At 44.5% G+C, this 13,616-nt stretch overlaps 2 protein-coding genes across 4 annotated transcripts in view; one reads left to right on the forward strand and one right to left on the reverse strand.

The window, feature by feature from the left end:
* The window catches only part of DCTN5-p25 (Dynactin 5, p25 subunit), a 111,795-nt gene that overhangs the window by 81,824 nt on the left and 16,355 nt on the right, over positions 1-13,616 (reverse strand). The gene's annotated exons all lie outside the window — the stretch shown is intronic.
* LOC137631743 (TNF receptor-associated factor 6-like) overlaps positions 1-13,616 on the forward strand; it is a 74,678-nt gene that overhangs the window by 1,228 nt on the left and 59,834 nt on the right. For all 3 annotated transcript variants that reach the window (XM_068363653.1, XM_068363652.1, XM_068363654.1), the window contains one exon: positions 5,152-5,271. In XM_068363653.1, coding sequence (XP_068219754.1) covers positions 5,230-5,271 — 42 coding nt within the window. In that variant the 5' untranslated portion in view covers positions 5,152-5,229. Of the gene's footprint in view, positions 1-5,151; positions 5,272-13,616 lie in introns of those variants that run through there.

Raw genomic sequence — 13,616 nt, forward strand, 5'->3', positions numbered from 1 at the left:
TGTTCAAGCTTGCGCCACCAGCTGATAGGCAAACGGAGCGCCACCCAACGGGTATTATTATAGTCAGACAGGAAGCAATACAGGGGGGAGATTTTACGATTGAGTAACTTTGCCGTGGCTTCAGCGAACGACGCATTACAATGACCTTTCCCCTACCTAAGAATTCATGATAATTATTATAGCAGTATCAAATGCCACTATAAAGGGCGTGTCCCAACTAACTACAAACTTAACTGAGGGGTAAGAATGTATATTGATGGGACAGCATTAAATTGTAAAAACGTATGATTCTTAACCTGGGACGACACGGGCTCTATCAATCGGGAAAGTTGGAAACTGAGCAGGAGCTACCTGTGAATTGTGTTCGAACCGCGCTGAACTTAGAAAATATTGCTGTGGTAAAGGTAAATTATAATGTTATCTAAAATGATAAAGTAACTTGATATTATGGTATATCGGATCATAGTAAAGAACATCTTCCCCATAAGGAAAAACGATTTGGCTATTAATAAGAAAGATATTGCCTGTCCCAACAAACTATATTCTACCCATTATCTTTAGGAGCATCTTTAGAGAGTCAAGTTGCAGTTAGAAAAATTAATAAAATCATCTCAAACTAACCTAACAAACTAACCTAACTAAGCCTAGCCTAGCCTAACCATTGAATAGATTGTATGACTTACCAAATCTACTACAAACTTCTTATCATAAATTGTTATTTATTACCTCCATCAACAAAGTTGGGAGGAGGTTATTTTTTTGCCCCTGTTTGTCTGTTTGTTTGTGAACAACTTCCAGGCCACAAGTTTACTCATAGAGTAGTGAAATTTTCAGGGATCAATTGTTATGTTGAGATGTGGAAGTGATTCAATTTTGAAAGTCGTAGGTCAAAGGTCAAGGTCGAGCAAAAGGTCGAGCGAATTAACCCTAAATTTAACCCTAAGTTTGCACATGGTTGTCACACAGACTTCAAATATGCTTACGGTCTAAATTGATTCTGGTAAAGACAAGATGTTTTCAAGAAATAAGCTACCATGGCAGAGGTCTGCACTCTCAGAGTGCTTTTCTAGTTCATTATTATTATTATTATGGTGCACATTTAACATGCCTCATTTCAAAATAATTGTATAATGAATACAAATAAATTTCCACTGTTAGGTCAGTCTAGGTTAGGAGGGTTTCCCAATGAGTAAGGACAAACTATCCTAGGTAGGGGAAACATTAATATGCAATTTAGCTTTTACAAAGATGTTAGAGCATGTGATGACCTTCTTACAATTTCCAATTCTATAAAGAATTCTCTTGATTGTGATCAGAAAGTTTGTGTCATTGGCCTTGATTTTGATACTTCCTTTAACTGTATTAAACATCAGGCCCTTGTCTTCAAACTCAAACAGAAAGGAGAATGTGGGTTTTTTCTTAATATCATTACTGAATTTATAAGTAGTATAATGCAGAGAGTAGCAGTTAATGGGCACTATGGAAACTATAGAAATGTAATACTGTATCTGGTGTTCCTCAGTAGTTTTCTTGGCTGAGAAAATAAGCACATTGCATAAGCAGATGAAGCTACTCTCTTTGCAATAATTCTATTTTCAGAATGTAAAGTTGTGGCTGCAGAAGATTCTAACCCATTTGCTATCATCTCTGTTTCACCATCTTACCAACCAGGCCAGGTCTTGGGGCCTGAGAAGACATGCTAAACCACAAGAAATACCACTATATCAAAGCAAGACCTATTTTCTCCCCTGAGAGGATAATTCCCGAGACACCTTTGATCCTTAGACACTTAAAGCAGGATTAACCAATGGAGACAGAAAACATTGAGACAAAATCAATGTTTTCCAAGGTCGTGTCTCTCATCCGAGAATTCAGTGACCTTGAGGAGGCAACTAGAGCACCTGTCAAGGGAGGGATGAACTTCATTGGTTGTTGCTTCGGTGCTCCACAGGATGCCTCTTTAGGGTGTTACAGCTGTGTATTCCTATTGGGGAAGTTGATTTGAGATTGCGAGCTGGTCACCAATCCCTCCCTTATAAACGAGTTTGTCTTGTAGTCTGCTTTGAAGATGAAAACGGCAAGTACTGTGCAAGCTGCCAGCAGGAGGAACAACTATAAGCTTTCCACAGATCTGAAAGAGTCCCTCCTGCTTGGTCTCTTGCCTTTCAGACCTTCATCCTGAGCAGCAGATCCTCTCCCAATCAAAGGATCTGTAGGGTAGTGCTCAGGGTGAGTACTTCCCCAGGGTCCTCACCCTTCCGGTGACTTCGGGCAGAGGCTTTCGCAAATATTATATATTGTCCTTGCCTGCAAGTTCATCTCTCCAGGTAGCTCAGAGGCACATACGTGATTTGTCCCCTGTCCAGTTCATCTGTCCTACTAGAAGTGCCTCCACCTCATCTTTGAGGGGATTTTCCAGTTCAAAGTTCTTTGCTTTGAAGGCCAACTTTCTGGTCCTTCAGCAGCCTCATTGGTTTCTGACTTACCACTCAGTGATGTGATGGGCGACAACACCACACACCACATAGAGGCTCACATCGACAAGCAAGAAGGAACTTGCTCGCAGCATCTTCCCATTTAACAGTATAAACATTAAGATGGGCCAAAAAGTCTGTTCGGTGCCACTATCAGCCCGCTTCATTCCAGACTAGAGGAATGTGCTTGCCGACAATCTGTACACAGCATCTCAGATAAGGTATACCGAATGGTCTTTGGATCACCTTGTAGCTTACAAATTCCCAACTTTACGGGGTCCTCCAACTAGGGATCTGTTTGCAACGCCCCTGAACCTCAGGCTTCCGTTGCTCCCCAGCCCTAGACCCCAAGGCTTTCTAGCAAGAAACAGGCCAACAACGGTGGTTACAGCAATGATGTTTACGTCTCGTCCCTGTTTTGTCTGGAGAAGGGCACTCAAGAAGGCTAGAACATCGATCAGCCTCTCAAGGACTCTCATAGCTCCGCTATGGCATTACGCAGAACGGTTTCCAAACCTTCTGCAACTCCTGATAGTCTCTCCAAGAGAACCCTCTCCACATCACAGACAACCACACTTCGACTCCTACCACAAGCTATAGCTTTGCTATGATTGTACGCCTGGAGACTACCCAGTACCTCCTCTCTCACAGAGGCTTTTTGCAATAAGTTGCGAAAAGGTTGTCTATATATCTGAGGAATTCCTCAGCATCAGTCTACCAGGCAGTATAATGTCGTCTGTGGTTGATGTCATGGGAAAGGGTCTCTCTCCACTCAATACCTCTATTCCAGCAATAGTGGAATCCTTGAGTACAGTATATGCAAGAGGAAAAGACCCCCCTTTTCAGTTTCAACGGGTAAAGACGATCACTCAACCTTGAGCCTTCGCCTTCAAACTGAAAGGTAGGGACATCCTCTCATCGCTAGACCTTTCCTAACTCATATGGACTTAAAACTTGCCTTTCCCCAGTCGGAATTGAGACCTTCCTCTCGGAACATGTTTTAAATTCTCCGGTCTCTAAAGAGACCTCCTCATGTTCCACTTCACCAGGCAACAAATTTTCACCTGGTTTAAGAAGACAATGTTCCTACACACTTTGACAGCAGCCATATGAGTCAAGAAACTTCATGGTCTCTGTTTCAACATCGCCCATTAATGAGAAGGGCGAAAGGCAACGTTCAGTTTCGTCCCCAAGTATGTCGCCAGACACAGTCTCCAGAGGTGACGGATCGTACATAAGTCTCTTCTCGGTAACAGACGATCCAGATCATCTGTTACTGAATCCAGGGTAAGGTTTGAGACTGTACCTTGAAAGAACGGCAACAGTCCACCCGCGTCCCTTCTCTTGTCATCAGCACTGGGAGAGACTACAAGGAGGATCACCAAAACATCATCCCTGCTGGATTCACAGAGTCACCAATTATGCCCTGAATCCAGAGCCTCACCCAACATGACGAATCACGATGTCAGGGCCATAGTTATGCCCCTGGCCCTTCTAAGCAGATTACTCTGTGACGCAGGTTTTTACAAGAAAGGATGTGAATGCTCCAGGTGACTTTCACAACCTTTCTCCTGCAAGACGTGACCCATAGGAACTCAATACGATCTATATCGGTCCTGTGGTGGCTGCACAACTGCTGGTTATATACCTCAAGCTCTTTATTGGACAATTAAAGAAGGTTGAGGGCACTGTTACCCGGTTTTAGTCTATGTGAATGAAAAGATTTGACTGGCTCTTATTTTCTTCTTCATCCTCCCCTCTCTTGGGGAAAGCAGCATCCTGGGTTCTCTGCATAATCTGACCTTAAACCACTGCAAGTAAACCATGCTCCCTTGTGCACCTAGTATTAAGGTAATACTGCTGTGTCCCCAAACCCTGACGGGGTGGTATTGGGAAAGTCTTGGTTACAACAGTTTTTCCTACAAAAAGACTCGGAATAACTTTACCTAGGCAGTCACACTGCTGCATATCTCAACACACAGCTTGCGTAGGCACTCCTTATTTTTGAGTACTAACATACTCCCATAAGGAGCCCCCGGGTAAAGCCAATAGCCAGATTGGCAGGGACGTCCACCCTTCCTAATGGGTGATTCACCCCTAATAAATAGCGTGGTTTGTATTCCAGTTACGGAACAAATGACGAAGTTGGAGATAATTTGTATTTTTCCTAACGATACAAACCTTAGCTATTTATACAAACTTGCCCACCAGCCCTATCCCCCTTGAAATCCTACCTCCAAGCAAAGTGAGCTAAATCACCGGTGTGTGAGTGGAAGTGGTAGCAAGCTACCCCCCCCCCGCTAACTAGGGGTGTGGGTAGATAACCCTTGCTAAATTTTAATGGCTCGTCATTTCAGCTTCGCCGAAAGTATAACCCCTAATAAATAGCTAAGGTTTGTATCGTTAGGAAAAATACGAATTATATCCAAATTTGTCATATTACTTAAGAATAATTTTAAATTCTTAGGTACAGTATAAACCTCACGAAAATGCTAGGTAAATGCTTATCATCTCATTAGTGAGTTGTTATTTGGAAAGCAATGGCTCATATTTTGTATTAAGATTTGTAACCTATTTTTTCTTGTCATGGATAGAAATCATGAGGTTTTAATTTTTTTTTCTCCTCGGATTAATTGTACTATATGTCTTACAATGCTCTGTATTTTTACTTTGGCAGGAAAGGACATTCAAAATTATCATAATACTCATCATTGGAATGGTATCTAGAACTGATTTGATCAACTGCTTTTAAGCAATGGAAGGCTCAGATGGAAGTTCAATAACCCTATTGCCTAGGGTAAGTAATTTCTTTAAAATATGCACTTTTACATCATTATTTTGTTTCCTGTTTTATATAATTATGTTTTACTTTATAGAATAATACAATTTCTTTAGTTATGAGAACAAGCCATAATCTTAATGTTCCCTATGGAAGAGACTACTCTAGTTATGATCGAGATTGTTTAGGATACTGTACCAAGATCATACCCAGCTCTGAGCCATACGTACTAAGATCGTAACTCTGATTGATATGTACCAAGGTCGTACCCAACTCTGGGCATTACATACCAAGATTGTGCCCAGCTCTAAGTATCATGCACCAATATCGTATCCATCTTTGAGTGATATGTACAAAGATTGTATCCAGCTCTGGGTGGTACGTGCCAAGATCGTACCCAGCTCTGATTGGTAAACCCTAAGATCGTTCCCTGCTCTGAATGGTACGTACCAAGATCGTACCCAGCTCTGAGCGGTACGTGATACAGATGTTCACTCGCCTGTTAACAGCACTTGGTCTTGTACAAGACTGAGCTCTTGTACCCTTGATCAGGTTAATAGGGTGCTGCCCTCTTTCTGCCCTTCAGTGGCCAAGAGCCCCTGAGATTAGAACCTCTCTGACTGTTCTTTGGAATCTCTTTCCCTGTACAAGTAAGAGGAATGGTACATACCAGGAAAGTACTTGCAAAGAAGTTCCTTGTATACAGTATGTAGGTTATGTATCGGAAATGTTTCCTTCCCCGAAAGTATGTTTCAGAATGAAGCTTAGGTGTTCATCCCGCTAGTTCGAAACTATGTGATCAGACACTTTGTGTATGTTCTTCAGTGGCTTTATTGTAACTGAACCACTGATATCTGCTTCGTTCCAGCTCTCCTAGTAAACAGTACCAATGGAAGAAGAACCTATGATTATTATTATTGCTTGTAGGGGCTATGTGATCTTTTTTAACGAGCAATAGAGGTTTCCTTGTGCTATTTTTCTGTGTTTTGTCTTCATGGGAGTGTTTTGATTGTCTTCTTCACCAGTAAAACAAGCCCCCTCTCACTTGTTCTTAAAGTTCTTAATCATCTTTTGTCTAATATACAGTTGTACAATCAACATCTACCGGTAGGTCTTGCTGCAGCAACATACTTCTAATTTAATTTACCCCGTAATGCATTTATGAAAGTGTAATATGCACTTTTAAGTCCTGAATGATACGAAATATAATTATGAGTAAATTAAATAATGTTCAGACTAATTACCTTCTATGTATTCACTCCTTTCTGTTTGTTTATGAGCAACTTTATGCAAAAACTACTTTACTGATCTTGATCATACTTGGTATTCATGTGGGGTACGACTCAAGAATGACACTGTAACATTTTGGATAAAGTACATCAAACTAAAGTACAAGTACGCAGCAGTACTTTGAAAATAATTGCAATGTTAAGTAAATGGTAAATATTTTGTTAGTTTATTTATTGTTTGTGAACATTATACAAAAACTACCTAACAAATGTCAATGAAACTTGGTGAACTTGTAGGTTATGACCCAAGGACAAATCCATTAGTTTTAAATATTTAACTTAGCCGGTGAATATATAATAGCTGACGTCTCCGGCGGCTCGACAGAAAAACACAAAAACTCGCGAGCGATCGCTATGAAGGTTGTGGGTGTGCCCACCAGCGCCAACTATCGGCCAGATACCGCATATACATGTAAACAGCTCCAATTCTTCTCTGTCGGTCTGATCGACAAGGTGTTCCATTACTCGCTGTTAACCTGGAGTTTTTCAACAGTCTTGGTGAAGTACTTCCTTTTGGTTTGAGCTTTCGCAGTGCAGGTGTTTTATCTTCAACTTAAACTCTTGAACTCTTTTTTGGATAGATTTAATTGTTGATGACTTTGGATTGTTTTTTTGGACTTTCTTTGACTTTTCAAAATGGCTGACCCTTCTCCAATTCCTAGATTTCGTAAATGTAATGCTAGGGATTGCAATAAGCGTCTTCCAAAGGCCTCTCTCGACCCACATACTGTGTGTTCTAATTGTCGGGGTAAAACCAGTCAATTAGGAGATCGGTGTGAGGAGTGCGTGGGCCTTTCGGAATTCGATTGGCTTGAGTTTGACAAGTATTCTCGTAAGCTAGAGAGAGATAGGGTGAGGAGAAGTTCCTCTAGATCGTTAGAATTTTCCTCCTCCCATGCCCCTGAACCTAATCCTTCCCCTGTAGTAGTTGTGCCTGAACCCTCTACTAGCACTCAGGAACCATCAATGCGGGATATGTTACGTGCCATTCATGCTTTGGGCGAGAGAGTTGAGTCGTTAGCTACGGACTGTAATCAACTCATGGCGGACGTAAAAGAGTTAAAGTGTCAGAGTGCCACATTAGAAAATCGTGGGAAAGTGATTAGTGCGCAAAGTGTTATCAGTGTTGCGACCGAGGGTTCGTCTGTTCGTGCCTGTCGTTCGCCTAGTCCGAGACCTCTTGCAAGCTCCCAAGCCCCAGGGAGAAGTAATGTCGTAGGACTTATGGGTTCGAGAGGCTTTAACCAACGAACAGACGTTCCCTCTATGGTTTCAGGCGTGTCTCGTTAAGACCGCCCCTACCATAAGACGAGCGAGACGGTTTTCTCCTCGTCATCCGAAGGCTTTTCGCGTTAGAAACCGTGGAGCAAGGTTTCGAGACCCTTAAAGCGAAAGTCAGTCCCTTCAGGACAGGTCCAGCGTCCTTGTTGTAGCCATTGGGACAGCTCTGACCCTGTGCAGTCATCGGAAGACTGCTCGCCGCCTAAACAGAAGCGTAACACAGGCTCCGAGAGTCTTAGTGTAGGCAATGTTTTGCAGTCACAGACGTTACCCTCGTCTCTTACCGCACCCATTCCCGTTGATCCTAAATGGGTTGTACTGCAAGACATGCAGAATAAGCTTGCCTCTCTTATGGAGGACTATTCTGCTGAAAAGGTTCACGATGATCCTCGCCGCTTAGCTGATCGAGATCCTGGCCGTCAGCCGCCCAAATGAGCCTTTGCTCGTCCTGTTGACGTTGGCATTACAAAGTCACGACAGTCACGTTTTGTAGAGCCTCACTCGATGCAGTCCCGTGTTGACTTTCAGCCGCATGTGGACGTTCAGCCGCTGCCGAATGCTCTTGTTGACGTTCAGGACGTTCGCCAACCAGCGAAGTTGACTTGTTTTGACGTTGAGCGTCAAGCACCGCAGTCAAGAGTTGTTTTGACTGCTCAGTCTAGGCAGTCAAGGCAGTCTCGAGTTGACGTCGAGCGTCCTCCCGCTCCTGTTGTTGTTGACAGTCAGGCTGTTAAGCAGTTACATGATGTAGCGTCCTGGACTGCTACTGATGCTCCGGTGCGTGTGGACTCTGCTTGTCAAGCATTGCCACCAAGGCAGGTCTCGCCCTTGCTTGTAACTCAGCAGTTATCGGACGAAGCTCCTTCAGATGAGGACGTTGCTGATCCTCATCCTGATGATAATCCTTCAGATGTAGATGAACCTAAGGCGGTTCCTCCTTCGATGGACTTTAAGAAGATCATGATGATTTTCAAGGATCTTTTTCCAGATCACTTTGTTGCTGTTGCTCCTCGTTCGCCTCCGTCTGAGTTTGCTCTAGGCTTACCTGCTACCAAGCCAGCCTTTACTAAGCTAGTGCTTTCTCGCTCTTCCAAGAGGGCTTTACGTCTTCTAGGCGACTGGTTGGATACCAGGAGGAGTTTGGGGAAGACGGCCTTTGCCTTCCCTCCTTCTAAGCTTGCTTCTAGATCGAGCGTCTGGTATGACACGGGAGAAGTTCTCGGCTTGGGAGTCCCTGCCTCTGCCCAGGGTGACTTCTCAAGCCTCGTAGACTCTCCCCGTCGCCTGGCCATGAGACGCTCGAAGATTTGTTGGTCCTCCTCGGACCTTGACCATCTGCTTAAAGGCGTATACAGGGCCTTTGAAGTGTTTAACTTTCTTGACTGGTCATTAGGAGCTTTAAGTAGGAAGATCTCGTCTGCCGACCAAGATGTTTCCTTACTTATCATGTCCTGTATGGATAAAGCCAATGAGCTCGCCTCCACCTTTACGTCGGGAGTCTTAAAGAAGCGAGAAACCCTTTGCTCTTTCCTTTCGGCAGGGGTTACTCCCTGTCAGAGATCGGAACTGCTCTTTGCTCCCTTATCAGCGGCCTTGTTTCCGCAACAGCTGGTTAAGGATATAGCTGCTTCGCTTGTGCAGAAGGACACCCATGACCTGATGGCGTCCTCTGCTCGCAAAGGGGCTCCTTCTTCATCCTTTGCTGTGAGACCCAGGATCGAGACTCCTGCATCTAGATTTATCCCGCCCTTTCGTGGCAGAGCTCCCAGCAGGGGAAGCTCTCGTGCCGAGGGAAAGAGAGGTAAGAAGAGAGGAGCCAAGTCCTCCCGTGGCAGAGTCTGACTGCCCACAGCCTCAGACAGCGGTAGGTGCCAGATTGAAGAGCTTCTGGCAGGCCTGGGAGAAGAGGGGTGCAGACCAAGAGTCTGTTCTGTTGCTCAGAGAGGGGTACAAAATACCGTTTGTACGCAAACCTCCTCTAGTAACAACTCCCTTAGACCTCTCTCCCAGGTACCGAGAGGAGTCAAAGAGACAAGCCCTAAATCAAGAAGTGTCTCTGTTGCTAGAGAAGGGAGCGGTGGTGAAAGTCTCGGACCTTCAATCACCGGGGTTTTACAACCGTCTCTTCCTAGTCCCAAAGCATACAGGAGGTTGGAGACCGGTGCTAGACGTCAGTGCGCTCAACGTTTTTGTTACAAAAACAAAATTCACGATGGAGACCACGAAGTCCGTCTTAGCAGCGGTCAGAGAGGGAGACTGGATGGTCTCTCTCGACCTACGAGATGCGTACTTCCACATTCCTATACACCCGGATTCCCAACCGTTTCTGAGGTTTGTTTACAGGAATGTGGTGTACCAGTTTCGAGCCCTGTGCTTTGGCCTCAGTCCTGCTCCTCTCGTGTTTACGAGGCTCATGAGGAATGTGGCAAAATTCCTCCATCTATCGGGAATCCGAGCCTCCCTGTACTTGGACGACTGGCTTCTCAGAGCATCGTCCAGTCATCGCTGTCTGCAGGATCTACATTGGACGTTGGGTCTGGCCAAGGAGTTGGGACTTTTGGTCAACCTAGAAAAGTCCCAACTGATCCCATCCCAGACTATTCTATATTTGGGGATGGAGATTCGCAGTCCAGTTTTTCGGGCTTTTCCGTCTGCCACCCGAATAGAACAAGCCCTGCTCAAAGTCCAACTAATGCTGAAAAGAGAACGTTGTTCAGTCAGGAGTTGGATGAGTCTCGTAGGGACTCTCTCATCCCTGGAGCAGTTTGTCTCGCTAGGGAGACTACACCTTCGGCCTCTCCAGTTCCATCTAGCCTCTCACTGGAACAAGGACAAGACGTTAGAGACGGTATCAATCCCAGTCTCCGAACCAGTAAAGGCATGCCTGAAATGGTGGGACAGCAATATCAGTCTGAGAGAGGGACTATCCCTAACAGTCAAGAACCCAAACCATGTGTTGTTCTCAGACGCGTCGGATTTGGGTTGGGGTGCGACCCTGGACGGTCGGGAATGCTCGGGTCTGTGGACCTCAAGTCAGAAGAGCATGCACATCAACGGCAAGGAGCTATTAGCAGTCCACTTGGCCTTGATGAAATTCGAAAGCTTTCTTCGAAACAAAGTGGTAGAGGTCAACTCAGACAACACCACAGCTTTGGCGTACATCTTCAAGCAAGGAGGCACACACTCCCTCACGCTGTACGAGATCGCAAGGGACCTTCTCATATGGTCAAGAAATCGAGGCATCTCCCTGTTGACGAGATTCATCCAGGGGGACTTGAACGTCTTGGCAGACTGTCTCAGTCGGAGGGGTCAGGTGATACCCACGGAATGGACCCTCCACAAGGACGTGTGCAAGAGTCTTTGGGCGACTTGGGGTCAACCCACCATAGACCTCTTTGCCACCTCGTTGACCAAAAGGTTACCAATCTATTGCTCACCAGTCCCAGATCCAGAGGCGATCCACATAGACGCGTTTCTACTGGATTGGTCTCATCTGGACTTATATGCATTCCCACCATTCAAGATAGTCAACAAGGTACTGCAGAAGTTCGCCTCTCACGAAGGGACAAGGTTGACGTTGGTTGCTCCCCTCTGGCCCGCGAGAGAGTGGTTCACCGAGGTACTTCAATGGCTGGTAGACATTCCAAGAAGTCTTCCTCTAAGGGTAGATCTCTTACGTCAGCCCCACGTAAAGAATGTTCATCAAAGCCTCCCCGCGCTTCGTCTGACTGCCTTCAGACTATCGAGAGACTCTCAAGAGCTCGAGGCTTTTCGAAGGAGGCAGCCAGTGCGATTGCTAGAGCAAGGAGAGCTTCTACCATCAGAGTATACCAGTCGAAGTGGGAAGTCTTTCGAGACTGGTGCAAGTCAGCATCTGTGTCCTCTTCCAGTACCTCTGTAGCCCAAATCGCAGATTTTCTTTTACATCTGAGAAATATTCACTCCCTCTCAGCTCCCACGATTAAGGGCTACAGGAGCATGTTGGCTTCGGTCTTTCGTCATAGAGGCTTAGATCTTTCCAACAATAAAGATCTCCAAGATCTCCTTAAGTCTTTCGAGACCTCTAAGGAACGTCTTTTGGCAACTCCTGGATGGAACTTAGACGTGGTCCTAAGGTTCCTCATGTCAGACAGGTTTGAGCCATTACATTCAGCCTCCCTGAAGGATCTCACCCTCAAGACACTTTTCCTAGTGTGCTTGGCTTCGGCTAAAAGGGTCAGTGAAATTCATGCCTTCAGTAAGAACATCGGCTTTTCTACAGAAAAAGCCACGTGTTCACTTCAACTTGGTTTCCTGGCCAAAAATGAACTGCCTTCTCGTCCTTGGCCTAAGTCCTTTGATATACCTTGCCTGTCAGAGATCGTAGGCAACGAACTTGAAAGAGTGCTGTGTCCAGTTAGAGCTCTTAAGTTCTACTTAGCTCGTACTAAGTCCTTACGAGGTGGATCTGAGGCATTATGGTGCTCAGTTAAGAAACCATCATTGCCTATGTCAAAGAATGCTTTGTCATATTTTATCAGATTTTTAATACGAGAGGCTCATTCTCACTTGAATGAAAAAGACCGATGCTTGCTTAAGGTTAAGACGCACGAAGTAAGAGCTATAGCAACTTCCGTGGCCTTTAAGCAAAATAGATCTCTGCAAAGTATTATGGACGCGACCTTTTGGAGAAGCAAGTCGGTATTCGCGTCATTTTACTCAAAAGATGTCCAGACTCTTTACGAGGACTGCTACACACTGGGTCCATTCGTTGCAGCGAGTGCAGTAGTGGGTGAGGGTTCTATCACTACATTCCCTTAATTCCAATATCCTTTTAATCTGTCTCTTGAAATGTTTTTAATCTTGTTTTTGGGTTGTACGGAAGGCTAAGAAGCCTTTCGCATCCTGGTTGATTTGGCGGGTGGTCAAATGTCATTTCTTGAGAGCGCCCAGATTAGGGGTTTGATGAGGTCCTGTTGTATGGGTTGCAGCCCTTGATACTTCAGCTCCTGGGAGTCTTTCAGCATCCTAAGAGGATCGCTGGGCTTCGTGAGGAAGACAGACTAACAAGGCAGAGTAATCGTCTAAGTCAACTTCCTTACCAGGTACCTATATATATTTGGGTTTTGTTATGATATAACTGTCAAAAACTCTAAGCATTACGCTGTAAACTTTATTAATTCTGGTCTCTACCCACCACCATGGGTGTGAATCAGCTATTATATATTCACCGGCTAAGTTAAATATTTAAAAATGATATTTTAATTATAAAATAAATTTTTGAATATACTTACCCGGTGAATATATAAATTAAAAGCCCCCCCTTCCTCCCCGATAGAGACCCAGCGGGATGAGAAGAATTGGAGCTGTTTACATGTATATGCGGTATCTGGCCGATAGTTGGCGCTGGTGGGCACACCCACAACCTTCATAGCGATCGCTCGCGAGTTTTTGTGTTTTTCTGTCGAGCCGCCGGAGACGTCAGCTATTATATATTCACCGGGTAAGTATATTCAAAAATTTATTTTATAATTAAAATATCATATTTTGAATAAAATACATCAAAGTACTGTACAAGTACGCAGTGGAGTTAGAGCAAAATATGACTGCTTGGCATGGCAAAGTCATGCTCTCTAGTGAGTGTCCATCTAGTTAATGATAGAAATGTTTATGATTTCATTTGATAAACTGGTGGACCTATGTAGCATAGTAATAATGATTAATAATCCTCTATGCATGTCATATGCTAGCTGTCAAGTCATGTTTATTTTGGTCGGCATTTTATTTTCACCAAAAGGTATCTGCCGTCTCAAA

Source organism: Palaemon carinicauda, chromosome 40, assembly GCF_036898095.1.
Source record: "Palaemon carinicauda isolate YSFRI2023 chromosome 40, ASM3689809v2, whole genome shotgun sequence".
Lineage (NCBI taxonomy): Eukaryota > Metazoa > Arthropoda > Malacostraca > Decapoda > Palaemonidae > Palaemon > Palaemon carinicauda.